The sequence below is a fragment of the Alternaria triticimaculans genome (assembly GCF_023758025.1).
Source record: "Alternaria triticimaculans strain BMP 0046 chromosome Unknown scaffold_25, whole genome shotgun sequence".
In the NCBI taxonomy this organism is placed as follows: domain Eukaryota; kingdom Fungi; phylum Ascomycota; class Dothideomycetes; order Pleosporales; family Pleosporaceae; genus Alternaria; species Alternaria triticimaculans.
This window is the reverse complement of record NW_026055982.1, coordinates 164,269-188,913: the sequence shown is the minus strand read 5'-3', so window position 1 is coordinate 188,913 and position 24,645 is coordinate 164,269. Positions and strand designations below refer to the sequence as shown.

The window sequence follows — 24,645 nt, the reverse complement described above, 5'->3', positions numbered from 1 at the left end:
GTAACGCGTTAGCATCCCCTGTCCCAACAGCTTCCAAGCTGGCGCCATGGTCCAGGAGAAGGTGGATGATTTGGGGTGCTCGATCTTTTTGCATGACGGCGTGATGGACCGGAGGAAAGCCGTCGAACGGGCGGGTCACATCCGCGCCTCTTTCTAGCAATAGAGTGACGATGGCGATGTGTTGCTTCCATATTGCGAGTATCAGTGGTGATTCTCCCTCGTCTGTTCCACGTTCGACGTTTGCACCGTCGTCCAGCATCTTCTTCACGCCATCTAAGTCCCCGCCTTTTATCGCATTATGGAATTCATCATAATCCAATAACCAAGGCCGGCTTTCCCTGGGTTCGTCCGTTCCTCCGTTGCGCTCGGTTTCCTCTGTCACCGCTATAGTCGGTACGGGGGTGCCATCTTGCGATCCCGGGATGCTCAGAACATCGAGGTCGTGCTCTACTATTTCGAATCCGTCATCGGAACTGTGCGAGGTTTCATGCGCAATGTCAACCCTCGGTGATGGAGCTGTCGCGCTCATGTTGGGTATGGAAGGCACGTTTGGAATTAGTGCAACGACCTCGAGCGTTGTCCGACCGGAGAGGATGATGTTCCAAAAAACGCGCCGAACAGCTCTTGTCAAGAGTCTAGAAAGTAGGAGTCGAGGTGCGACGTTAACGTTGTGCGTGTATGATCTGGCGGCATTATGACTTCAAAGCTGAACTTATTAGCTGCTAGGCAACACTGCCCATCGGGCGCAAGGCAGGAAGCGTGGCCGCGCTAATGCTGCACAGTCAGATTGGTCAAGCAGTCTGGCGGGCGCAAGAGAGGGGTAGTGTGGCGCATGGCATGCAGTGCAGGAAACTTCATAATGGTTGATTCTGAAATCTTATTCATCTGAACGCACGATACCTGGGTAACAGAAAGAGCAGTCCCGATGTTGATCGATCGGTTTAGGCACTGGCGCTTGCTGAGAAGGGACTAGTCGTCCTTCTCCAGCCATTGTCTACACGCCTCGTAAACCTCAGGGAAGGCGTCGTCAAGAGCCAGAAGCTTCTTGAACTTGTCCTCGCTTATGCACTTGACGAAGTGTAGCATCGACACAAGGATGAAGTCGGCATATGAGACTGCTCACAAGTTAGAATGTATGAAGCCGACATAATCCAGCCAGCGCATTGTCACTTACCAGTCTGACCCAGGAAGTAAGGCCCACCGTTCTTCCTCAGTAGATCGCCCGCCTCCTTCGCCGGTGCCTTAGCCGCCTCCCAACACTCGTCTGCATTGGCATCCTTTTCTACTTGTTCGAGCGGCTTCCCGAACATCTTCTCTCTCGTCTCGTTGAAGTAGTCCGCACTCGGCTTGTTCAGCAGCACAACTGGTACCTGAGGAATGAGTAGTGGTCTCAATGGGCCAGCTATCTTGGCAATATGGTCCCTGACCTGCACCACGATGGGGTCATCGAGATGCAAAGACGGAGTCGGGTGTTGCTTCTCAAGTTCGTAGGCAATGGGCCAAGAATCCATCTGATAGGTGCCGTTGGCATGCTTGATAGCGGGACTGGTGTACTCTGCGAAATAGCCTGGCGCGTCCTTGGGGGTGGGCGGGATGCCGAGGGCTTTGAACTTGGGGGCCAGGTCTGGGTATTCTACCCATTCGGTCGTGTAGTCGATCTTCTTGTAATTCAGCACCATGCGAGCTGCGCGCCTGTCAGAAGGATTAAGACAGCATTTGTGGTGTGGATGAACTCACTCTTCCATGGGTTCAATGACCATGAGGAACCACTCCTGCTAGGCAGATCGTATAGAACGACGTTTGACGACGACATAATGTTTTGGTCTCGATGATTGATAGTCAACAGCAGGATTGAGATAGACGCGAAGAATATGAAGCTTTGAGACTGGTTGACATGACGCCCTTCGTGCCTTCTCCACAGTCATTTGTCATCTAGCGTTGGGTGGGGAATACCTGAGGCTAATCGGCAGTCGCTCTCGCGCGCGGGCATCATCGTCAGAGTAACCATCCCCCTGCTCTTTCGACGACGGATACGTCATATGAGTAGCACAGGATCATCAAGATGTCTCCTACAACTCCGAGGATTGGTGGGTGCCCGCAAAGGTTAGAGCTGACAGTTTGGCAACCGCGGCCGGTTATGTGGGTACTCACTCCGCGACGCTTACAACAGCAACAACCACAACAACGTTGACATCGGCCTAAGCTTATCTCCGGCCTCGAAGAACTTCCACAACTGCATGGTCCAAGTCAGCTGCATTTCGCGACATACTGCAAGCTCCGAGCCTTGCGCTTCTACCCTCCCGCAGCTGCATCTTAGGCGAATGAGCGTTCCGGCCCCCCATACTTGTTCTTCGTGGCGTGCAACCACTTAGATATTACTGGACTAGAAACGCCTCGATACTTCGCTTGCATTTAACAGCCTATCTAGCTAACAATAGGACTACCGATCGCTACACTCGTTGGTCTAGCGTGAGACTCAGCCTCCAGTTTGGGAAAATCCAGCCTACCAAGGATGAAGAGGGGTGGGCTGATGTAGTTCTCCGAACGCATGCTTCACGATAGGCGCATGGTAAGTCGTTGAAGTACTTTTTGTGCTTCTATTATTACAATTTAGTACTGGTTATCGTCCTTTTGTCGCTGGCAGTTCTCAACTTTGGACTTGCTTCGCCCACGCTGTGCAACGCCAAAGGCTTGCAGATGCGGCTGTTGTGGCCCCCAAACTTTCAGCCCCCAATATGGTCGTCGCGCGGAAACCCGCCCGGGAGACAGCGATAAGAGCGCCATGTGCGCTCCAGAGGATTCTGCATTTTCTCCACTTCAGATAATCACTCTTACTACTTTACCTGGCAAGTCTTGCAGGACTACTGAGGAATCCCTTTCACATACCAGTATACCCGGGGAATGCAACCACAGTGTCGGTACTTTCGCCATCGCTAAAGAATGCGCGTAACGCCTCGCTCGCTCGCTACCTAGTTTGCTATCTTCGCCCAAGACACCTGCAGCCTGCCGTCTGACGGCACACGAGGTTCCAAGCCACGCAAAGTCATCTCTACAGTTGTAGATTTGACAGAGCACAAACACACCACCCCGTCGAACGAAGACAAAAGAACAAGAACCATGGATCGCAACCGCACAGTCAGTGGGGGGCACTCCGACAATGCGCCATTGATCAGCTCCGCCGAACCACTCAGCTACGACAGTGGTGATGTAGCGATGCAGCATGTCGACGACGCATCATACTCGCCATCCAACTCACCAATGCACACACCATCCATGGTCCAGTCTCCAGAGATCATAGAGTCCAAGGGCGGATTCTACGCCAGCGTAGGCAGCCCCAGCTCCACCTTCGATGTTGAAGACGGGACTCATCACCACAAACACCACCACCACGTCAAGCGATTCGACCAAAGAGAGGCACGGAAGACACTCCTCAAGACAGGTGCGATGAAACTCCTCGTAACGCTGTTCTTCAGCGCAGTGATGTGTGTTACACTCAAATGTTGGGAAGGATGGCGCCGCCCCGTCGTTCTCTCCAAGATCGATATCCGAATCTTCAACTCGCTTACTCTCGGTCTCTCGCTGTGTCTGGGTTTGAACATCTTGGCCTCGTTAAAGCACTATGCATCAGTGTTCAGATGGTCATTTCTCACTAGACATTACGTTAGTCTAGAAGTATTCGACCTGATCCTACACCTGAGTTCGCTTGCCAAGGTTACGAAACTGATGATCCTGTCGTCACCTGGCTTCCGGCGTCAGAAATGGCTGCGCAAATTCCGAATGTTCAAGGATGTTAGAGACGATGAGACGAAGTGGATGTGGCTAGCGTGTCTGGCATGGCTGGTTCTCAATATCGGCTCTCAGATCCTAGTGGCACTGCTGAGTCTGTTCTGGCCGATGGAGAACTCGGAGATACCACTCTTGTCATACGGGAATGTCACTGTAGCCGATCTGAACGATTGGTACGTCGACAACCCGCCGCGCGAGATCGACCCCGAAATCAGTCTCATCAACGAGACTTCGCTGGAAGCGGCGTGGATGTACGGCATGGAAGCCATGGCATACCCCGAATTCAATCTTACCGACAATATGGACGACATGATTACCGATCTATCCGGCATACCAGGCACACCCATCTACCGCGGCAACGGCGCATGGCACTACCGCTTCTTCAACCGCGACCCAGCCCACCAATGGGTCAACTACCTCGCCAGCTCCCGCAACATCACAGCCCACGCATCATGCGAACAACTCGAAGTCAAGGACGGCAAAGTGCACGACGTACCCGACGAATCCCTCTACATCATGGCTCGACACCAAGGCGACGATGACTACGTTAAGTGGGAAGTCACTGAACAAGCCGGCGGCTCCGTAACCTGGATGGCCTCTGTTCCCGAAAACTGCGGGCCAAGATGTACGAACTTCACCGTCATGCAACTCCCCGAGTCGGACAACAAAAAGCACGCGCGCGTGACCGCCGCCTCCCTCTTCCTCTGCAACAACACACTCGGTAACGTAACCGCGATTAACGCCCCCAACGACATCGATCCCCGCGACCCCGCCGACTTCAGGGCAGTCTGGGGCTCCGATATCTTCGCTCGTACAGCTGCTGGTGCCATGGGCTGGACAGGTATACCATGGAACGGTTGGTTCGATCGCCAAACCCGGTCCTACAGTCAAGGCACCAAATGGTCGCCCGCACACAACATCGCAAAAAATGAAGTCGAAGACCTCCTCATGCGCTTTACCATCGGCGCTGTCGCTGCCTTCGATGACCATGGCATTCGCTACAACGTCACGCACCAAACCGTCGTCCCATCGCAAGGCCAGCAACTCGACGTAGACTGGTCCTACGTTTTCAGCATCCTAGGCGGCATCTGCTTCATCCAATTTCTCGCTCTCTGCCTCTTAGGCCTCTTCGCCAACCGCACGATTGTCCGCGACGAGAGCTTTTTTAGTATGGCCATGCTGTTGAACCCCGTTGTTAGTCGTATTGGTGGCGATGCGGCGATGGTTATGAGTGGGGATGAGATTAAGGCAGCGAGGGCGCTGCGGTTCAAGAAAATCAAGTATGATTACCATGAAGGGGAGAAAGGGGAGCCGAATAAGGTTGCTATTTTCTTTGAGGGTGAGGATCGCAGGGAGAGTCGGAAGAGTTGGGCTGCGGGAAGTTATAGTTAGGGAATGGGTGTGCGTCGGGAGTTCTTGATCCTCTTCATATAATACATGTAGATTTCATTTTGAGTCGGCTGCTTCAACAGCGTTGTGATACACTACTTGCTCCCTCATTTCTTCTTACCATCCAAATCCGTGTAAAAGTTCCATCCAAAGTTACCCGACGGATCGTTAAACCGCATCTTCTTATCAATGCCAGTAATCTTTTCTACATCCTCCTTGGGCAGGGCAAAGTCACCCTCCAGATTGGCCTTGATCCTCGACTCAGTCTTGCTCTTGGGAATAACGGAATGGCCCTTGGCGATTCCCCACGCCAGCGCGACTTGCGCACCAGTCTTGCCATGCTTCTTGCCAATCTCCACAAGCACAGGGTCATCCATGAGCTTGTTCATGTTCTTCCCAGAATCGTAGATCTCGTTCTGGTTGCCAAACGGCGAGTACTGCGTCACATGAATACCCTGTTGCTTGTGGAACTCCGTGAAGTCGTTTTGCTGGAGGTAAGGGTGGCATTCGATCTGGTGAGCGGCAGGCACAACAGACGTTTCCTTGACCAAGCGCTCCAACTCCGCTTTACTGAAGTTCGACACGCCGATCGCGCGGGCTTTGCCGCTTTTGAAGCATTTCTCCATGGCTTTGTAGGTGTCGACGTAGTCGCTGTCGCCCACTTTGACTTTGCCGGCGGAGTCTTTGGGGAACATTTCTGAGCCCCGGGCGAAGGGCGAGGGCCAGTGCATGAGATAGAGGTCGAGGTAGTCGGTCCCGAGGTCCTTGAGGGATGCATCGAGTGCGGCTTCTACATCGTCGGGGTGGTGCGAGTTATTCCAGAGCTTGCTGGTGATGAAGAGCTCGGAACGGGGGACGCCGGACTTTTTGATGGCGTTGCCGACTGCGGGCTCGGTGCCGTAGATGCGTGCTGTGTCGATGTGGCGATAGCCGGCCTTTAGGGCCATGGTGACAGCGCTGTTTTTCGAATCAGTAAAACAACACGCTTCTTAACGACAAGACAAAAGCTTACGGTTCCTGGGCTTCCTTGTCCTGCCAAGTTCCAAAGCCAATGGCAGGAATCTTGGCGCCCGTGTTGAGCGTGTGGGTTGTGCCGTTGTGCGCCATTCTGATTTGTTGCGGGAGGACTTGTCTGGTTATTTGTGAAAGTCGGTCTGTGGACGTTGTGCGTAAAGAACGCGAAGCAGATGAGGCGAACATGTTGGCTTTATGTGTGCTTTGAATTGGAGTATCTGGTTCGCTCTTAGTGAGTCTTTATGGTACTCAAAAAGAGGGTAGGGCATCGTCATGGCGGGCGATGAGCTTCCGAGGTTGAAAAACGATGATGTCACAGGGTTCACCACAACCATCATGGTGTCGATGGAGGATGCGGGAAGCTAGACGGCAGATAACGAACGTTTGACCTCGGGAAGGCTAGAAGCGGAGGACACGCTTGACCACTTCTTGGGATGGTGTTGATCATCACTTTGTTATTTGGATGTGATGACATTTGATTCGGGGTTAAGCATCACTCGGAGATACCCACAAAGCTTCGCGTGGAAACGACGATAAATGAATCTTCGTTATCAGACATAACTTTGGATCGTGACATGTACGGGAAGAATTACTGGTAGGTCGCTATCAAGCCGCGCGGACTCCACAATTAACGTTGTACAACTTCAACACGGCTTCGCTCATAGCTCCTGTCAACCTGAATCGTCAAGAGAATAAAGTCAATGAATACAGCATATTTGTATTGAAAAGAACTTCAAGCACTAGTCAGACTTCTATTGTCCAAAGGATTACAATCTCGCAATAGCGATACGCCGAAGCATGGAAAATGATGCTGGGAACAAGCAAAGGTCGCGGTGCCTACCGCCAGCATGAACGAAAATACATGGAAGAGAGGGGTATCAAACAAGCCACCAAATGAACTATTGAAGCGAAGAGTAGTTCCACCGCTGAAAGTTCCAGTAAGAGCGAAACAACCCATACAAAAACGCGACACAACCCTCAGACGTTCCGTCATCGCTGCTATTATCCGACGAACGTGATCGAGGAAGAAGAGGATCAGTCTCGCTACCGTCAGAGTCATCTTCCGAAGTAGGTTCGTTCGGCTCCTCTTCCAAGGAAGGTTTGTTCGGGTCCGGTATGCCCATTTCGTCCAACGTTTTGATAACTGACTCAAACAGGAAGTCGAGATACTCGGTTGGAGACCTAGTAATCGTTGTGAGCCATGTGACCCGCATATTCAAACGTGGACCCGTAGAACATGGTGGGAGTGCGGTATGCGGATGTGCAAAGGATGAGATGTTTACTGGAAGACGAGAGCGGTGAGGATGTAGTTATTAGCAAAGTTCCAGCGTGCGTTGGCTTCGAGTACGTCGTTGGGCTCATATATACGTCCGCCGTATGCGAGACGAATTACGAGGGAGGGATCGAGCTACATGTAGTTAGCAATGTACATGTAGTGAAGAAGAGGCATGGGGACAATGAAGTCCGACATACCTTTGCTTGCTTTTTCAGCTTCTCAATTATGGTCGCGACCGAGTCTCTCATCCGCATGACGACGTTATGGTCCCGCTGGTCGTGGCTCGTCCTTACTTTCACACGTATAAGGCTGCCGGAGTCGTCGGCGAGGGTATCTTCAACCGTCTCCTGCACAGCACTGGCGCTCGCATCTCCAGCCAAGTCTTTGTCGTCCATACCATCGTCTTCTGCTAGGCCCTCTGGCTCTACTACCACCCACTCGGGGACTTTGTATTGGACGCCAGTCGCATCGTAAACGCCTCGCCAAAGCAGGCCCGTTGGGCAGGTGCAGTCACTGACATCGAGCATCGTCTGCGCCTCTTGCAACTGGCCAGCCTGTAGATGCTGCGCTACAAGACGTATGGCGCCCCATATCTGCTCTGAACCCGTGACCTGTGTGTCCCACCAGTCTTCGCGCTCCTTCTCTAACCGCGATCGGGTCCATGTCGAATGCGTAGAATCTGTCAGAGGTTGGACGCGGCTGCTGCTCTTAGCAGTGGGTGAAGCGAGCGTGTTAGGCAGGCGCGAGCGCTGGGTCGGAGGTATGGGCTTGAGAGGCGTGTTGGGGCGGTTGTCGGCATCTGGGCGACTCGTCGGTGGGTGCGCATTGCCCTGCGAAGCATGTGAGGCGCGTGGTGAGGGGATAGAGCTGGGTCGCGTCGACGGCGCTGTGATGTTACGCGACGACGAATGCGCGAGGACAGCAGGCGGAGTGTTGTCACTCGTGCGGGAGGCGCAACAACCCTAATGGTGTGTGTTAGAGCATGCGAACTGCTGGTACTTGCGCTGAGACACGCGATCGGCATCCACCTACCATGGTGACGTGATGACATGTATGGCCTAGCGATGCACAGAGCGAAGGTAGGAATGCAGCGGCAATACGAGCGGGGTATGAATGTGAACGCAAGTGAAAGATGATGGCATGGGCATGGTGTTCCTTAGAAAGAGAATAAGGGCGAGCTGTGTTGGGTAGAGACGAGGCTGCCGGGTCCAGACATGGAAGTATCAATCGATAGCACCAAGGAAGGCGCAGTCAACCTGCGCTGTATGGTTCCCCCAGTGCGCCTTCCGCTCTTGCCGTGCTCATGATGCGACAATCTTGCCCAAGCCTTGCCACATGTCTTCATGCGCACACCAGGGCTGGGCCGGTCTATTGCAGGTTGGTGTCTAGTTCACACCCATCCGGGCAGCACACGACCGTTGTGAGTGAGCGTCATGCAACTTGGTCGATCCACGCGGCATACTCGTCCGCGGCAACCATCGCTATCATTGAGTCAAGACATCACAGTACACATGGCTAACACTTCAAGTAAGAGCAAACGACAGTTTATTAGAGATTATTACGTCGATATGTGCCCTAGTGGCCGCTTGTGTACTCCTTCTAACAAGGCAGTACGCAGAGGGTATCCGGGGTATTGCGCGATAAAACAAATGCGTCCGAGATCCGCCAGTGGTATCAAAACGAGAGAAACAGTTACAGTGGTATCAGTCTAAACAAAGAGTCCGTCGCGATCCACCAAGAGAGAGTGACAATGAGTTGGTCCAGATGCAAGGAGAAATCAAATATGAGAGGGGATATGTGAAGAAGCTTGATCCAAATGTGACGCCTGAATCCGGGTTCAAGATCCAAAGCAGATTTTGGGGGTATCAGTGGCCGGCGGTCAAACAAGGGATTTACGAAGTCTTTGCTTTTCCGTCATTCCGTCGTGGCTGTCGTTGCAAAGGCTGACATCTTCCCACCAAACCTTACGCAGTTGTAGCGACAGTCGGGTTGGCGCTTTTCGAAGCATCGCCCACACTGTTCTCAGCGGGGATGTCGGCTACGACAGGGGCGGTGGTCTCTTCCTTCTTCTCCTCAACGGCGGGGGCGGCAACGGCCTCCTCCTCGGCGACGGGAGCAGGGCTGGCGGCGTCCTTCTTGTCCTTGGGTGCCTTGTTACCGGTCGCCTTGGAGAGCGAGCGGCCGAGGTTGCCGAAGAACGACTTGCGCTTGTCTTGCTTGGGAGCCTCGGTCTCTGCGGTGGGCTCAACCTTGGTCTCAGCAATGGGGGCAGGCTCGACGGCCTGGACGGGCTCAGCGGTGGCTGGCGCGTTGGTGTCGGCGATCTGAGGAGCAGCTGCGTCGACCTTGGGCTCACGAGCAGGCGACTTGGCACGGTCCTTGGAGCCGAAGAACTTTCCGAACTTGAAGTGGTCCTTCTCCTTGGAAGGAGTAGAGACCTTGGCCTCCTCGGTCTTAGCTGGCTCGGTGGCAACGACAACGGGCTCAGCAACGACAGGTGCGCCAACCTGGGCCTCCTCGAGGGGCTTGGCCTCAGCGGCGGTCTCGTTCTCCTTGACGGGGGTGGAGGCAAGACCAGCCTCGTGCTCCTTCTTCTCGGTGGTGGGAGACTTCAGCTTCTCAACGAAGGATCCGAAGATGGAACCACGCTTCTGGGGCTTGGGCTTCTCAGCAGTGGCGGGAGCAGCGGTCTCATCGACCTTGACCTCCTCAGCGGGAGCAGCGACAACAGGGACGACGGGCTCGGCGGTGGTCTCCTCAGCGGGCTTCACGACGTCGTTGGCGTTGACAGGAGCAGTGGCGGGGACTGGAAGATGTTAGTAAGAGATAATGCAAGTATGGAGCGGATGAGCTTACTCTCGTCGAGGTGAGGAACAACGGCGGGCTCCTCCTTCTTGACCTCAGGCTCAGTCTTAGCAGCATCGGTCTCCTCCTTGGGCTCCTTGTCCTTCTTTCCGAGCAGGCCGCCGAAGAGGCTGGCACGCTTGCCGCGGGAGACGGAGCGGGACTTGCTCTTAGCAGCCTTCTTGCGCTTCTCCTCGTCGGAAGAGGAGCTGGAAGAAGATCCAGTGCGGGCAGCGACGGGCTCGCCAGCAGCGGCGGTCTCACCCTCGGCGAGCTTGGGGGTCGCGTCCATGCTCTTCTTGGGGGCGGAGGATGTAGCTCCCGCTAGCGCGGTGGGCTTACCTGCGGGATGTTAGCCTACTGCACCACACAGACAGATCGCCCACTAGTGCCATCGCGACGCGACGCGACGTGGATGATTTGGAGAAACGTACCAATCTTCTCCTTGTTCTCCTTGTAGCCCTCGCTCGACTCGATGGTGTCCTTGGACGCCTTGGCCTCGGTGATGGCCTTCTCAACGGCGACGAACCATCCGTCACGCTCGGCGGCGGTGGTGGCCTCGAAGGTGTGCTTGTGGCCGGAGATCTTGAACGCGAAAGCGACGGCGCCGTCCTTGGCGAGGTCGGTAGCATAGGCCTGGTGGTGTTAGACTGTGTTTTTTGAACTGATGAGAACTCAACATACCAGGTTGAGGACACCGGCGGGGTGCTCCTTCTGGTCGGCGTGCTTGACGAAGAAAAGGAGGCCCTTTCCGGTCTGGCTGGACCAGGCGACAACAGGGTGGGCAACCTCGGGCTTCTCGCCGCGGAGGTACTCCCTCAGGTTGTCGGCAGCAACTGGCTCCTCGCCGAACCAGAAGTACTTCTTGGCGAAGCGGAAGGCGCTGGAAGTTGTTAGGAAACGGTCGGGAAGTCGTCAAATGTGGCTGCACTCACTTCTTCAGGCCAGGCGCCTTATAGCCGAGCGCACCGCTGTAGATGGGCTCGACGACCTTCTCCTCCTTGGCCTCCTCTACGGGCGCTGCGGCCTCGCCCTCGGTCTTGGGGACATCCTCCGTCTTGGGCGCCTCCTCTACGGGCGCGGCGACAACAGGCTCGCTGGTGACAACGGGCGCCGGCGCAGGCTCAACGGTGCCGACAGTTCCAACCTCGGGGTGCTCGACGGGCTTGGGGGCGTCGACGGGGGCAGACATGGTGTGTGGTGCAGTTTGTTTGGGAGAGCGTGCGTGTGTGGGGTTTGTGGGTGCGAAAAGAGGAGTGTTGTGAGGCAAGCTCGGGTTTGGGTATTACAAGATGTACGGAAAGGGAAAGTACGACGCTCGCAAAGTGCAGCGGCAGACAAGCAGGCACGACCTTGTTAAGGATGCGAAGGGCGGTGAGGAGGAAGAAGGATAGAAAATCTCAGACGCCCAAGGAAGGGGAGAACTTTAAGGTGAGGGCTGTTGCTAGGTAGGGGTTCAGGTGCAGGGATGCCACCAACGAAATTGGCTTTCGCGGCTGCACGTCCTCTTGGACGGACCCGCCAGCTGCTAGCCCGCCCGAATAGCACCATTCACCAACGTTATGCACTCTGACCTCTGAAACGCCCGCTGTGCATGCCGGCATCAACCTTTGCTATCGAAGCCAGAGTTGCATCTACTGTGCGTGATCCGGCATCTGGCGGACTCCACGTTGGCGCCCACGCGTCTGATAAGCAGAGAGGTCGACTGACCCTTGGGCGTGGTCGCATGATCCAGCTGCCCCTCTTCACACTTGCCCACGATCGGCCATGTATGTCTGGCAGAGGTTGCTATCTTTGCGGGCTCACGAGACTGATGACGGCTCCAAACACGATAGCGCCTCGTCTTTGTCATCGACACCCATCTTCACTAGGTGTCCGCTGTACATCCACCAGTATACAGCCTTCGCACCATCAGTACTCCGGGCACAGTAGTAGTGCCCAGGTGAGCACCACTGAGTATAACCGTGATCGACATCGGTATCTTGCATCCAACCCACTCCATGCACATCATCACCCGAGCGCCCTCGAGTCTCACACACTCAAAAGACGGCTCTACGGCTGGCCGCTGCAGTGAACACGTCCATCAACACCGCGCACCTCTGTGCCACGCCTCCGCCGTCTTGGTTGCGCCGTCGCGAACTCTGCACAACTCGCACTCTCGCGCCATGCCAAGCCTGTCTGAGCATTCAAGGCTAGACACTTCTAGCGCCTGCACGTAACGAATCGCGGCACGCCACCGCCCTCCAAGCGTGATCCCCGTTTACAAAAGGCGTCAAGACCCTGGCGCCCAAATTGCTAACCTTTGCGCCGAAAAGACTACGTGCCGCCATCTTAGTCTTGATGGCGTTCACGCACGCTTGACTTTCTTTTCTTGCCAATCCGACTCCGTCGAGGCTGGTGTTAGAATTCTGGTTCTGGCATCTGCATCTACTATCTGGCGCGGTCAACACCTGCACTCCTGAACAGACCAGTCCTGGCATAGATCATCCACATTGGACACCGCCTTGCCACAGCAACGGGTGAAGTGAAAATTGCTAAACCCGGACTGACTCTCAAGAATGGTCGCCTTCATCTCAGATCAGCCGAAAACACCTGGCCAGTGTGACTAGGGCCATGCCGGCTCAATCTTCACCTCACGTGAAAGGGGCGTCTACCATGGGCAGCACCATGGACTAGCCTGCCACAGCTTGCACTTCAAAAACTCTCCGTTACGTATCAAATAATAGTCGCCCATTCTGCAGCTGCCCCATCACCTCGATTCACATCATTGTTGCTGCCAGACCTGAGACGCACAAAAGAAATTCCGCTTGATCTACATGCCTCCTGTCATCTCAGCGGTGGTAGCCCAACATCGCGGTACGCACAGAGCACTCGATAAAACTCCGCAGACGATCTCCCTGACAGTAATTATGACCGTACCCAATCCGCGTCTCGCTCACCGCCACAGGCACTCGGGTGCAGCAAATTTGGCGACAAGAGGCTGACGGGTTCCCGTGCGGCCTTGTGCCTGGGTTGTTCGCAACCTTGTGCACCAAGTCATGTTGCGCGCCGTTTCATGCCTTTGAAACGCTAAATGCCATCCAGAACTTTGCCATATTTACACTCCACACGTTAATCAACATCTGACAAGCCACCATCATCGTATCTCTGATCGAATCTCTGAGCCGCTGATAGCCCTGTTGTTGACAATTTATCGTCGCCCTTGCCCCATCGATGAACTGTGGATCTCGCGTCCCTGACTACTCTCGCTTCGTGGCTTCTTCTGGAGCGCGGAGCGAGTTGGCTATTCGAAGACTCCCGGCCGGGCTCCACCGCACGAGTCAACGTCGATAGCGTGTAGAACTACGGCTACCACGAGCAAGCCATGCGATACTTGTTGAGGTGTGGTTCTCTCAAATCTCACACCACATGTCAGCTACATGGCGTACAAAGTACAAATAGTCTCAGCAGCGCCACATAGTCCTGCCAATGTTCCCCGCACGCCGTGATTGAGCCAACAGAACACTCCGCGGGAGGTCATCCAACTATCTTCACTACCAATGCATCACATCCAACACCCGATCTAAACCAACCATGCACCGTGCGAAACAACAGTACAGGACCAACACCAACCTCGCATGCAATACATACACACGATGATAGCGGTTGAAATAAGCTCAAAGCAATGGCGCTCGACTGCCGCTGCAGGGCGGGGAAGGAGGCGATGCGCGTTGGTGGAGACGGCTACCTCGACATCTGCCTTCCTCATTTGGTTGGATGCACTTTCCGTGTCTGTTCCCACAACGTCATCGCCTCAGCCTCGCGGGTCCCTTCTTACCACAACTAGAGCACTTGCCACCGCATGGCTGTGATATATTCTATCGGATAGTTGTGGGGTATCAATTGCTAATGACATAGCATACAGGCCGCCTGTTCCCTCTGTGTGCACATTTTTTCTCTCTCTTCACTTTCTTCCGTCTGCTTGCATACTGCTCTCCACGTCCTGAAAAGCAGCGCTCCATTGTCTTTTGCTCTCTCTCCCACCAACATGTGCCGCATGGTCATATCCCGTGGAACCTTTGATTCTCGCCTCTGTACGCTCCTGCCTGTTCCTCAAGACGTTTCTCATCTTCCGCTCCTTCCTTAACACCTCCTTTGGCTTGATAATGCGTTTCTTTTCCGCCGGTCTGCCCTTCATCGCCTCATCATAGATATCCTTCCTCGACTTCCCAGGCATAATGATATCATACGTAGACCGGGACCCGAAATCAATCTTTTTGTAAGCAACTTCCCAGCCGCACTCACTTGCCGGTGGTCCAAAGCCATGGGGCCGTAAGTCGATAGTCGGGAACCCCAGCAATGTTTGCTCGCCTGTCTTGCGGTCTATCCGGAATACGGCGGGTAGTGTGAAGCGCAGATCGGCTGGTTTGAGCAGATCGAAAGCAGCCGTGATGAAGCGATAGGGACTATTTTCTGCAGGTTCAAGCATTCGATTCTTGATCTCATGGGCAGTGGGTAAGTAATCGTCTTTGCTAAAGATACGCAGCACGATGTTGTCGTACGTAAGTCGATTGGTTAAAGAGATCCAGTAGCGGCCATCGAAGAGTCGCCACAATTCTCTCTGCGATGGTTTACCCAGACTTCTTTTTGGCGGGTAGACGATGTTCAATTCAGGATTTGCTCTTTCCAGCGTTTCAAGCGGTTGCCGGGTAAGCAGCCATTCTCGCGGGTGGGTCAGGTCTGGGTTGATGCCTTCTTCTTGGTGCTCGGGCTTGTTAAACGGCGAGGGCTTGTCCCAGAAACGCCACCACACGTTGTAGACGCAAAAGTTCTTCTTTCGGAGCGCTTCACCCGGTACCACGTTTTCTTCGAGCTCCTCGAGTTCGGGATAGATGCGATAGGCGGATGCGGCGAGTTCACCGAGAGGTGCTTTCGTGGCGGGTGTGACTAGTCCTGCCACGCGCTCAAGCAGGCAATATGCCGTGTTCTTCGCTTTGATCTTGTCGGCTTTGGTGTTTATCGGGTAGGGTAGGAGGTCGGAGAAAGGGGGAAATCGGACGATAAGACAGCCTGTCTGTATGTCGAGTTTGATGGGGCATTTATCGAAGAGTTTGTCCGCGAGATCTCTGTGCCACTTGATGCGCTCTTGCATATGCTGCGAGACATTGACCAGCGACTTGACACTCAAGGCCTCTGGAAGTTCGTGGTTCTGATATATATGGCGTATAGCGTTGCGCGACGTAAGCGTCTTGATCTGGTTCGTTTTGTCTTCTGCCCAAGCTACACCCTTCTCTTCGCACGTCGCAATCAGTCTGGTCTTCTCAAACGTCAACAGAGGCCGCAGGATCTGCACACCTCCTTGTTCGACCTTGAACGGTATAAGCCCGGTGCGATCTGGCTTCTGGTGCTTTCCGCTGTGGTACACCCCATGGAGACCCTCGCACTCTGGTATCCACTCTCTGCGCTGCATTGCCTGAAGCCCGGAGCGCAGCCTATTGTTCGCTAGCCTCATCATGACAGTTTCGGCCTGATCGTCCGCATGATGTGCAAGCATGAGGCGTGTAATCTTCATGTTTCTGCATGCTAGACCTAGCGCTTGGTAGCGGAGCGTACGCGCCTCCGTCTCGAATCGCTTGGAGTCGTTGGGATCGAAGGCATCGGGCCATGTAAGGGGAAGAATGGTGATTGGTATACCAACTTGACAATGTTAGTACTTGACCGCCAGATAAGTATCATAGATTCTCACGCTTCGTATGTAGTTGCTGCGACACCCATTTCGCTTCCTCTGTACTCTCCGGTCTCACTTTGTGGTCTACAATGAAGCCATGGGGGATAGGCAATTTGGGGTCTTCTAGTCGAGAGTGTGCGTATAGCGCAGCGAGTGCCATTGAATCGACACCCCCACTGATGGCAATGCCTGTGTCGTACATCAGTCGCGCATTCTTGCAGCGAATACGACTGCGACTTACCCAAAAGGTTCTTGCCTACATCATCGCCCTTCTCTTTCACAAATACACCATCTCGCATAGCCGACATGAACTCATCGTTGCCAATTGGCAGAGCACTCGTAGACTGCGCGCGTCGGAATAGCCCAGCTACATGGCTCCGTCTCGCAGTATGGTAACAATGCCCGCATCGTCGGACATTGTTTCTCCACATAAGAAGCACTGTCGACGCCGATGCAATGCGAAAAGAATGCACCTAGCAAGGGACGAAGGTGAGGTTACTTGTTCTGGTAATGCGCGAGATGCCAAACGTTCCGCAGGCTGTTCCGAGGTAAGTGCACGGACATGGAATTTTCTGGAAGGGCAAAGCACAACATCTTCATCTTGCTGTCTAGCTTTCAACCCGAACATCTTCCTCTCTCCAAGCCCAGCGCACCTATAACGTTTTCTTGATTCTACGTGATACCCAGTTCCCTTCCGTCCGTCAATATGGTAAGCTCTCCCTCCGTTTCCAATTACAACTACTATCATCCACTCTACACGAGCATTCACAACCACCCCACCATCCATCCTCCACTTCTATCTCCACCTCCGCCTCCAGCCCAGCTCCCAGCTAACCAATCCCCCCCATAGTCCGCAATCAAGTCCATCAAGAGCATCGCGCCGCTCCTCGACCGCATCCTCGTCCAGCGCATCAAGCCCGAAGCCAAGACCGCAACCGGCATCTTCCTCCCCGAGACCGCCGTCAAGGAGCTCAACGAAGCAAAAGTCCTCGCCGTCGGCCCCGGCGCCTTCGACAAGGATGGAAAGCGCGTTACCCCCAGCGTACAACCCGGCGACAAGGTCTTGATCCCGCAATTCGGCGGAAGCCCCATCAAGGTTGGCGAGGACGAGTTGAGCCTTTTCCGGGACCACGAGTACGTATACACTATATTTGGAGCTGTGGTTGGAGATTGTTGGATAGCGGCTAATATGTTATGTGCAGGCTCCTGGCTAAGATCAACGAGTAAATCGGGCATGTGCCATCATCTACTATGATAGATTGAGGATAGATTGGCTTGCGTATCCTGTACCAACACCACACCCGAACATTCACGAAACGCGAGACGCTAGCATAACGGCCGGCGTTCATTTGGCATATCATCTGGCTTGGGGCTATCTGTTTTGGAAAGCGTTTCTTCGATAACATGTATTTACAAGGAAGAGGTCGGAATCAAAAGACATCAGATGTCGCGCGGGTGTGGGGGAGACACAATGATATAAGAATCTCTACTCTACCGCACTTCACCTGTTCTCGGGATTGAAAGGTCATATTTCGCATTATTCATGAATCTACTGACATGTTGCAGTGGACTGATCCATCCGGAAGCTGCGCCAGGGACGCCTCACTCCCTCTATAGCCGTCAACGCCTGGGTATTTGAACCAGCGCTTACCACCCTGAGTTTCCTCCAGCGCCCCACGCTCTTGCGCTACCTTCCCCAGGTGCGCCTTGATCATACGAATTGTATGCGCCACCCTGGTTATACGCACCATAAGAACCTGGCGGGGGCTGTTGAGCCGGGGGCTGGCCATAGCCTCCAGGAGCAGGGTAGTTTTCGTAACCTTGCTGGTAGTTTGTAGGGACCGTGTAGCTAGGCTCCGCACCTTGACCTCCAGAGTACTGGCCTTGACCCCATCCATATCCGCCAGAGGGCACTGCGTTGCTGTACTCAGCAGGCGGCTGGTATCCTTCACCTGCGTACGAGGACTGGTAAGGTTGGAAGTCAGCCCACTGCGAGGGCTGAGGCGATGGCGATGGTTGGTATGGTCCTGGTGCTGCCAAAGAGGACGCCGAGGGTTCATCGTCCATGTCGCGAGTTCTTCCAGAGCTGCCACCGAAGCTGCTGAGCATACCGCCGAGAGGGCCGGGAAGTTTGCTCGTCAATGAACCTAGGAGGTCGCCGGATCCGCTGGACTGCTGTTGATGACCACCGCCACCACCACCGCCATGGCTGTGGCCGCCGAAGCTCGACATGTTAACTGCACCGTGGCTGTGACCTGCAGAGTGGTCGTGGTCTCCGCTGTGGTTATGTCCAGCCTTTACAGATTCAGAAGACAGGATCTGGTTCAGGTCCTTTCCGTGGTAATTGCGGGCCCATTGCTCCACGACCTTGAACATGTTGTTGTGTACCTCGCAGTGCGGATCGCGAAGTGCTGGGTGATGGAACACGCGCATACAGTCGTGCAGGACCTCATCGACCGGCACATCTGGGTGGTCCCAAGCGTATATGACGCGGGGCGCGACGTACTGTAGGATAGCGACCGCGACTTGACCGGCGGGTGGGTTCAAGACGTTGGAGAAGTGATCCTTGGACAGCATGCTGTGTGTTGGGTTGGTGGATGTAGGGTCCGTCCAGACTTCAAACTGGTGCTTGGCCGCCGAGTCAATAACGGCAGAAGATCCGCTCTTCAGCTGGGACGATGCTGTCTTGATGATCGGCAGAATGAAGGGCGCAAGCAGTGATAGCACGAACAGAGTGACGCGCTCCGTGATGGTCTCAATCAGCTTCTCTAGACCAGGGATCTTAGAGACGATGGCCGAGATTTTGCGGACAACGTTGTCGCGGAAAACTTGAAGAGATCAGCTACAATTACGATTCTCTGTTCGCGAAGGCCTTACCTAGAATTGGGTAAATCTTTGGGATGATGGTGGCTGGGTCGGTGTTCGTCCCTGGGATGTCTGGTCCCGGTGGTCCGCCCATGGATCCAGGTGGTGCAGCGAAGTCGTTGGGTCCGGCTCTAGACGAACTGTAATCACCATAGCCACCGCGTGCGTTCTCTGCAGCTTGAGCATCTGACGAGGCCTGTAGGCTCTGTGCTTGGCTGATGAGGTCGCCAGTACCAGGCACTTTGCTCAAAACATCAATGAGTCCACTGCAAGCACTAGATTGGCCACCAGGTCCGCTTCTCTGTCCACCAGACCCGCCGACTGCATCTACGAGAGCAGTGTTCACCTCGTCGATTTCGGTCTGGGTGATGTGATCGTTGGCTTCTCCTAGCACCGAGTGAAAGAAGTCAACACCTCCAAAGGTACCAGTTACGAGAGGGTAGGTGTGCTTTCCATGAAGGTTGATGCCAGCCTGAACGCCTACGTGGGGGAATACGTTAGTGTAGCCGAGTTCACGCAACACGAGTTCAGTATAGTTGGTATGAGCTCCGAAATCTTCGAGGCAGTGCAGTCCTTGGCCCAAACAGCGAAGCGCTTCCGACAGGTCTTCATCCCGTCCACGTTGCCCAGACTGTCCGTGGGTGTAAAGTCGACCGAAGTGGATGGCGCGCGCAAAAGAGTACTTCACGTACCCGGTCGAAGTAGCCCAGTTCCCGTGTTCGTTCGCAATGTAATTCTTCATACCAGTGTTTGGGTCCACTGCAAGCTCGGCTTCTGAGACAGGACCTCGTAGACGAGGGTCGTATTTTCTTGCGTCTTCATTGTCGGCATAGTCTTTCTTTAAGGATGTCAGTGTCAACACATTCGTATGTCTGCAAAATACAGTTGCTTACAGGGTTATCTGGGCTCTCGTTAGTATGACGAAGCAGAAGAGGCTCAATTTCGCTTACCGATGTGTTCTTCGGGCCTATACACACCTAGCCTCTCGGCGGTGACCTCAAACTCCCCAGTTGCATAGCCAAAGGACATGAAAGACAAGACCCAGACCAGAACGCGAATAGTTTCTCCCTACGTCTTGTAAGCATGTCGATGGGGGAAATGGCTTCTGCTGCTTTCGCGTACCTGAACTTTAGCCAACGTTCCAACATCAACAGCCTAAACCGGTCAGCGCATTCCGACGTCGCACAGTCTGTTGGGCTTACTTGTGAGTAATCGCGTAGCCAGTTGCCAAAGTACACACGCTACACGTAAGGTCAGTCACCGTCATCACAGCTACATCGTCATATGGGCATACCTTGATCATGTTACTCTTCCACTTATGGCCCTTCAAGCAAGCGACCGTCGCAAGCATATCTTCGATATCGCCATGACGCCAGTTCTTGCCCTCGATTTTCGATATCGACGCGATGTTTCCAGCACCGAAAGCGTCTGCGCCGGCTGGAAGTAGGACGAGGATGGCGATAGCGATAAGCAGCACGTACTGCGAGGAGACTCCCATGATGGCGGGGTGTAGAGGGAAATGAGGAAATGGAAGATGATTTGGCTCAGCGCAGTAAGAGTCTGCGATAACTGTTTGCTGGAGTCAGCTGCACTTACGTAGTGAAAGTGTGGCCCATGATGGCGCAGCAAATGACGCCACAATGCCCCACCTTCTCTCGGAAATCCGGCATGGAGGGGTAGCACAAGACCGAGCCCAACTCAGTTCCTTTTCCTTAGCCAACCACGGCAGAACAAAAGTCATGATGAAACCGCAGTATAATGGGAAATTTTGGGAGCTTTAAACATGTATGTGTCCTTCCCGGTTTGCGCGTTCTATACTGTCATACACTGCGCCACGATTCTTCCTGGTGTAGGGTAACCACGCTTGGTCCGCTCACACCAGCCAAGCCAGGCAGGCACGTACGTGGGCATTATACAGCTCGGAATCGCCCGAGTTATTATCGCAGCATGTGTCACACTCGAGCTCAAGGATACAAGATCAACCCAACTTCGCAACCAATACCTGAGCTTTGCGTAACACTTCCCGATCCGTCTCAAAGTACAACAACCTCTCAGCCTCTTCATGGGAGTACAACCCCGTCTTCACCCCTTCTTCACCAGGCCCTTTCATCTCGCAAGCACCTTCGTCCATGATCGCAACGTACCACCATATAACCTTGACACCTTGACCATCTCTCAACGTCCGCATGGCGACCATAAAAGGTTCTACCGAGTCGCGTGAGATGCGTGCCACGTCTGGGGCGTCCGCCGCGTCGCCAGCGATAGTGGCTCTGGTCTTCATGTCCACTGGCAAGATATGACACTTGTATCCAGTTTCCTCGTATACTTCGCGTAGTGCAGCTTCTTGACGCGATTCTCCGATGTTTCGACGGCCTTTGGGTAGGGTCCATAGATCGGATACTGGGAGATGGATTAGGCAGATCTTCTGGCGAGTTGTGTCGAAGAGGATGGCGCCGCAGCTTTCGACAAAGTTTTCCGATGTATATTGCTGGGTTGGGAAAGCTGATTGTGCCATCGTATGAGTAAGGACGGGGCTAGTGTTGAGGAGAACAATATCGAGTTTGTGTAAGTTGTAGGACCGATGCCTAGAGTGCGGCTGAACGGTGGTTGCTCCTGGCCAATGAGACTACAATGGGTAGAAAAGTACCTCCGCATCTACTCTGTAGACCTTGATGCATACATCTGTCTTAGTTGTCCAGACCAAGGATACCGAAGACCGTGGATGCCTCGCGAGTATAGTAAAGTATATGATTACGGAACAGACCTACCAGCTTCGTTTACACCTCATACAACAGCCACAAGGTGACACCAGTACGACCTTTAGCTTATGGCCAAGTGTGACTCTTCAAGATAATAGATCAGATTACGCTAGCCTGTTACAAACAACCTATCCCTATCTAGGGTAGCACGCCGTTGTCATAGGGCGTAGCACTATATGTGTGAATCAGAAACCGCGCAACGCCTGACAACATCGCTTCCATCCAAACCGTCCACCATGCTATCCATAGATAAGATCACCATCCTTCCAGTTCCCTTCGACCACCCAGACAGCATCCACCTCCGCTCCAAACAACAACTCGAGATAAACGAACCGGACTACACAACTCCGCCCTCAGCCGCCGACGTCCCCCTCTTCCTCATCGCGTATCATGAAGGCATCCCAATAGGCTGCGGCGGTCTACGTCCTCTATCTCCTTGCTCAGAAAACGCGCGAGAAAGCTCTGCTGAGATAAAGCGTATGTTTGTCGACTCGCCGTACCGAGTAGGATTAGACGGAGAAGCCGGGCTACGCACATCCGTTGCAACGATGATACTCGAGAAGCTGGAAGAGGAAGCGCGGAGTAGGGGCTGGCCGTGGTTGCTCTTGGAGACGGGTGAGCATATGCCGAAGGCGAGGCGGTTTTATGAGAGGTGTGGGTTTAGTCAGCGGGGTATGTTTGGGGGGTATGTTGAGGCTGAGGGGAGTGTTTGTTACGAGAAGTGGGTTGGAGGTTCTGCTTCTGCTTCGTAGCTGTGGAACAGCAAGGATGGCGGGTAAAGAAATGAATGGCCCGAGTTCTGCTAATACTAGAGGTGTTCTCCACGCACGAACAGTGGCTGATGAGTCCGCTCCAGTGTATATACAACATTGCACACCTTGGGCCTATGAGTCACGGCATCAGCTCTGTCCTCATTCCGTACTTGCCAGTCCGCCTCATTGACCTCGCGCTTGTCCACTACACGCCACAAATCGCCGGGGTGTGGGAACGCTGCTCCTTGGGGTATTACGTCCTTTGCAGCTGGATCTAGGAAATAGAAACGGTCCTTGGAATAAGACAAAGCAATCCATCGTGCCCCCGGTTTCGTCACTAGCGCTAAATTCACAGCCATGACTACCAAGGGATGGATCAGTTCGGGTGTTTTGGCGGCATCCAGGTCTAGAGGTTCGTAGGAGCGGATGGCTAGTGGGTATGGCAAGGGGACTAGCACGTCGTCTGCGCAGGCGATGGAGTCGCATGTTGACTTGTCCACTATGACGGAGTAGGCTGCACGCTTGCATGTGCGCATGACGGACTGGTAGTCAAGCAGGTCTACGGCGTCCCAGCGCATGCATGCAGCTTCTCCTATGTCCTTTCGCGGATCCTGGTATATTTCCTGTTCCCGGATCTTGCCGACTTCAATCGCTACTTCAGAGTAGTCCAGATTGTGTATCTGTCGCGGTGCGTCTACATGGGAGCGCAAGTGGTAGGAAAGCAGTGATGTGCCGCAGCCTATGTGTAGAAGTTCCGGCTTGGGCGTGGGTGTCGCATCCAGGGCATCGACGATGTGGGGATCTAGGGCATTGGGGGCCTCTAGCCACTCGAAGGGGTCTGTATTCGCAGCGAAGCGCTCATTCCAATAAGCTTGCGAACCGAACGAGGGTGGCTGTTTAGAAGGCATTGCGAACTGGGAGGCATTGCATTAGAACTGGCTTCAGAACTATAGGCGTGATTAGTTGTCATATCTCCACTAACAGGCTCAAACGTAGATGGTATAGATTTTGGGCGCGCAATATGCACCTAGATCATAAGTATAGGCGTGATATCCGTAATTCCGTATGAGGAATTGTTGCGGTGAGTGAAGGTCTCGAGACGCGACGACGCCCAACCTTGGAAAGATTAAATGCGCCGGTCCGAGCGTCCTCCGAGCCTCGATCATTTCTCATCACTCGGACTCCCGAGGCGACGAGACGACGAGCATCACCGCCCACAGCCATGGCAAACCTCCACTCAATACCACGCTTTCTCCTACCCCGGGGCCCTCTGCTCCTGCGCCCCCAAGCCCGCGCCTTCCTCCCGCTACCCTCCCCCACGAGCGCCCGCCATGCGTCCATTACCCCCAAAGGTCTCTCAGAAGAATTCCGAAGACGGCGGGAAGCACAGCAAAGCAAAGGAGCACCCGTAATACCACAGCCCGACAAATACCGACCGCCATCTCACAGCAAGCGAGCGCCGAACCGCAATCTCGAGAACAAGATCTATGGCGCGCCCGTATCCGAGGAAGACAAGAAGCGCATGGCGACGAAGAAATACCCCAACATGATGAGTCCCGAGGGCACCTTCTCGCATTGGTTCCTGCACAACCGGGCCATCCATCTCTGGATAACAATGGTAAGGTCTCCTCTCCAATGCCACCCAACCACCCCAAGCTAACCCCGCTCTCCCCACAGGGCATACTCGTCTCCCTCGCCATAGCAGCATGGTACATGGACTTTATCTCCAAGACCGTCTTCGGCCACCTGCTTCCCTCGCGCAAAGATTTCCTGCGCCACCCCTTCGAATCCTCGTCGAGATTCATTGAGGTCTACAAGATGCATATGGAGCAGACGTCGCAGCAGTACCAGCAGCAGAGGCTGAAGAAGGCGGAGGAGGTTGAGAAGAGGAAGCAGTATCGGTTGGAGAGGATGAGGGAGGCTGAGCTGAAGGGCGAGGAGTATGTCGAGGATCCGAGGTATTATGTTGGGGAGGATGGTGTTAGGCGGAGGAGGGTTAAGAGGTGGTTTGGTATCTGGGAGTGAGGGTGTGGATGAAGCTTCCTGATAAGGGGAGGATCTCAGAGGCATATCTGTGGTGTGAAGTAGGCCGCGCAATGGCATACGGCAGTGTAGGATTGCGTGATGAACGGCATCGAGTCGCGCAACGCTGGTGGGGAAGAGGTCGGCGAGATGACGTTTGAACCCCAGCTTCATTGAAGAGCTGTGGGTAATTGGTATTACGAGACGTGTACATGAAGGTGTGTATACTAG

The 24,645-nt window shown here is 54.1% G+C and overlaps 10 protein-coding genes across 10 annotated transcripts; 3 read left to right on the top strand and 7 right to left on the bottom strand.

Moving 5' to 3' along the window:
* Positions 1–969: 969 nt before the first annotated feature.
* J4E78_009997 (uncharacterized protein) lies at positions 970–1,745 on the bottom strand (the record flags this gene model as incomplete). The annotated part of the gene is made up of 3 exons (XM_049370580.1): positions 970–1,115; positions 1,175–1,692; positions 1,738–1,745. The coding sequence occupies 3 exons, from the start codon at positions 1,743–1,745 to the stop codon at positions 970–972; spliced, it is 672 nt and encodes a 223-aa protein (XP_049217751.1).
* Positions 1,746–3,117: 1,372 nt separating this feature from the next.
* Positions 3,118–5,178, top strand: J4E78_009996 (uncharacterized protein; the record flags this gene model as incomplete). The annotated part of the gene is made up of 1 exon (XM_049370579.1): positions 3,118–5,178. One exon carries the CDS (start codon positions 3,118–3,120, stop codon positions 5,176–5,178), a length of 2,061 nt encoding a protein of 686 aa, XP_049217750.1.
* A 104-nt stretch (positions 5,179–5,282) lies between these two features.
* J4E78_009995 (uncharacterized protein) lies at positions 5,283–6,282 on the bottom strand (the record flags this gene model as incomplete). Its single annotated transcript, XM_049370578.1, has 2 exons — positions 5,283–6,132; positions 6,188–6,282. 2 exons carry the CDS (start codon positions 6,280–6,282, stop codon positions 5,283–5,285), a joined length of 945 nt encoding a protein of 314 aa, XP_049217749.1.
* A 1,186-nt stretch (positions 6,283–7,468) lies between these two features.
* Positions 7,469–8,500, bottom strand: J4E78_009994 (uncharacterized protein; the record flags this gene model as incomplete). The annotated part of the gene is made up of 3 exons (XM_049370577.1): positions 7,469–7,597; positions 7,663–8,295; positions 8,498–8,500. The coding sequence occupies 3 exons, from the start codon at positions 8,498–8,500 to the stop codon at positions 7,469–7,471; spliced, it is 765 nt and encodes a 254-aa protein (XP_049217748.1).
* Positions 8,501–9,429: 929 nt separating this feature from the next.
* Positions 9,430–11,501, bottom strand: J4E78_009993 (uncharacterized protein; the record flags this gene model as incomplete). The annotated part of the gene is made up of 5 exons (XM_049370576.1): positions 9,430–10,271; positions 10,322–10,651; positions 10,744–10,945; positions 10,994–11,192; positions 11,245–11,501. 5 exons carry the CDS (start codon positions 11,499–11,501, stop codon positions 9,430–9,432), a joined length of 1,830 nt encoding a protein of 609 aa, XP_049217747.1.
* A 2,751-nt stretch (positions 11,502–14,252) lies between these two features.
* Positions 14,253–16,324, bottom strand: J4E78_009992 (uncharacterized protein; the record flags this gene model as incomplete). Its single annotated transcript, XM_049370575.1, has 3 exons — positions 14,253–15,985; positions 16,035–16,205; positions 16,258–16,324. 3 exons carry the CDS (start codon positions 16,322–16,324, stop codon positions 14,253–14,255), a joined length of 1,971 nt encoding a protein of 656 aa, XP_049217746.1.
* A 398-nt stretch (positions 16,325–16,722) lies between these two features.
* Positions 16,723–17,243, top strand: HSP10 (10 kDa heat shock protein; the record flags this gene model as incomplete). Its single annotated transcript, XM_049370574.1, has 3 exons — positions 16,723–16,725; positions 16,867–17,150; positions 17,219–17,243. 3 exons carry the CDS (start codon positions 16,723–16,725, stop codon positions 17,241–17,243), a joined length of 312 nt encoding a protein of 103 aa, XP_049217745.1.
* Positions 17,244–17,663: 420 nt separating this feature from the next.
* J4E78_009990 (uncharacterized protein) lies at positions 17,664–20,379 on the bottom strand (the record flags this gene model as incomplete). The annotated part of the gene is made up of 7 exons (XM_049370573.1): positions 17,664–18,844; positions 18,894–19,719; positions 19,775–19,782; positions 19,832–19,949; positions 20,004–20,036; positions 20,084–20,122; positions 20,176–20,379. The coding sequence occupies 7 exons, from the start codon at positions 20,377–20,379 to the stop codon at positions 17,664–17,666; spliced, it is 2,409 nt and encodes an 802-aa protein (XP_049217744.1).
* Positions 20,380–22,448: 2,069 nt separating this feature from the next.
* Positions 22,449–23,300, bottom strand: J4E78_009989 (uncharacterized protein; the record flags this gene model as incomplete). Its single annotated transcript, XM_049370572.1, has 1 exon — positions 22,449–23,300. One exon carries the CDS (start codon positions 23,298–23,300, stop codon positions 22,449–22,451), a length of 852 nt encoding a protein of 283 aa, XP_049217743.1.
* A 314-nt stretch (positions 23,301–23,614) lies between these two features.
* On the top strand, positions 23,615–24,417 carry J4E78_009988 (uncharacterized protein; the record flags this gene model as incomplete). Its single annotated transcript, XM_049370571.1, has 2 exons — positions 23,615–24,010; positions 24,070–24,417. The coding sequence occupies 2 exons, from the start codon at positions 23,615–23,617 to the stop codon at positions 24,415–24,417; spliced, it is 744 nt and encodes a 247-aa protein (XP_049217742.1).
* Positions 24,418–24,645: the final 228 nt, after the last annotated feature.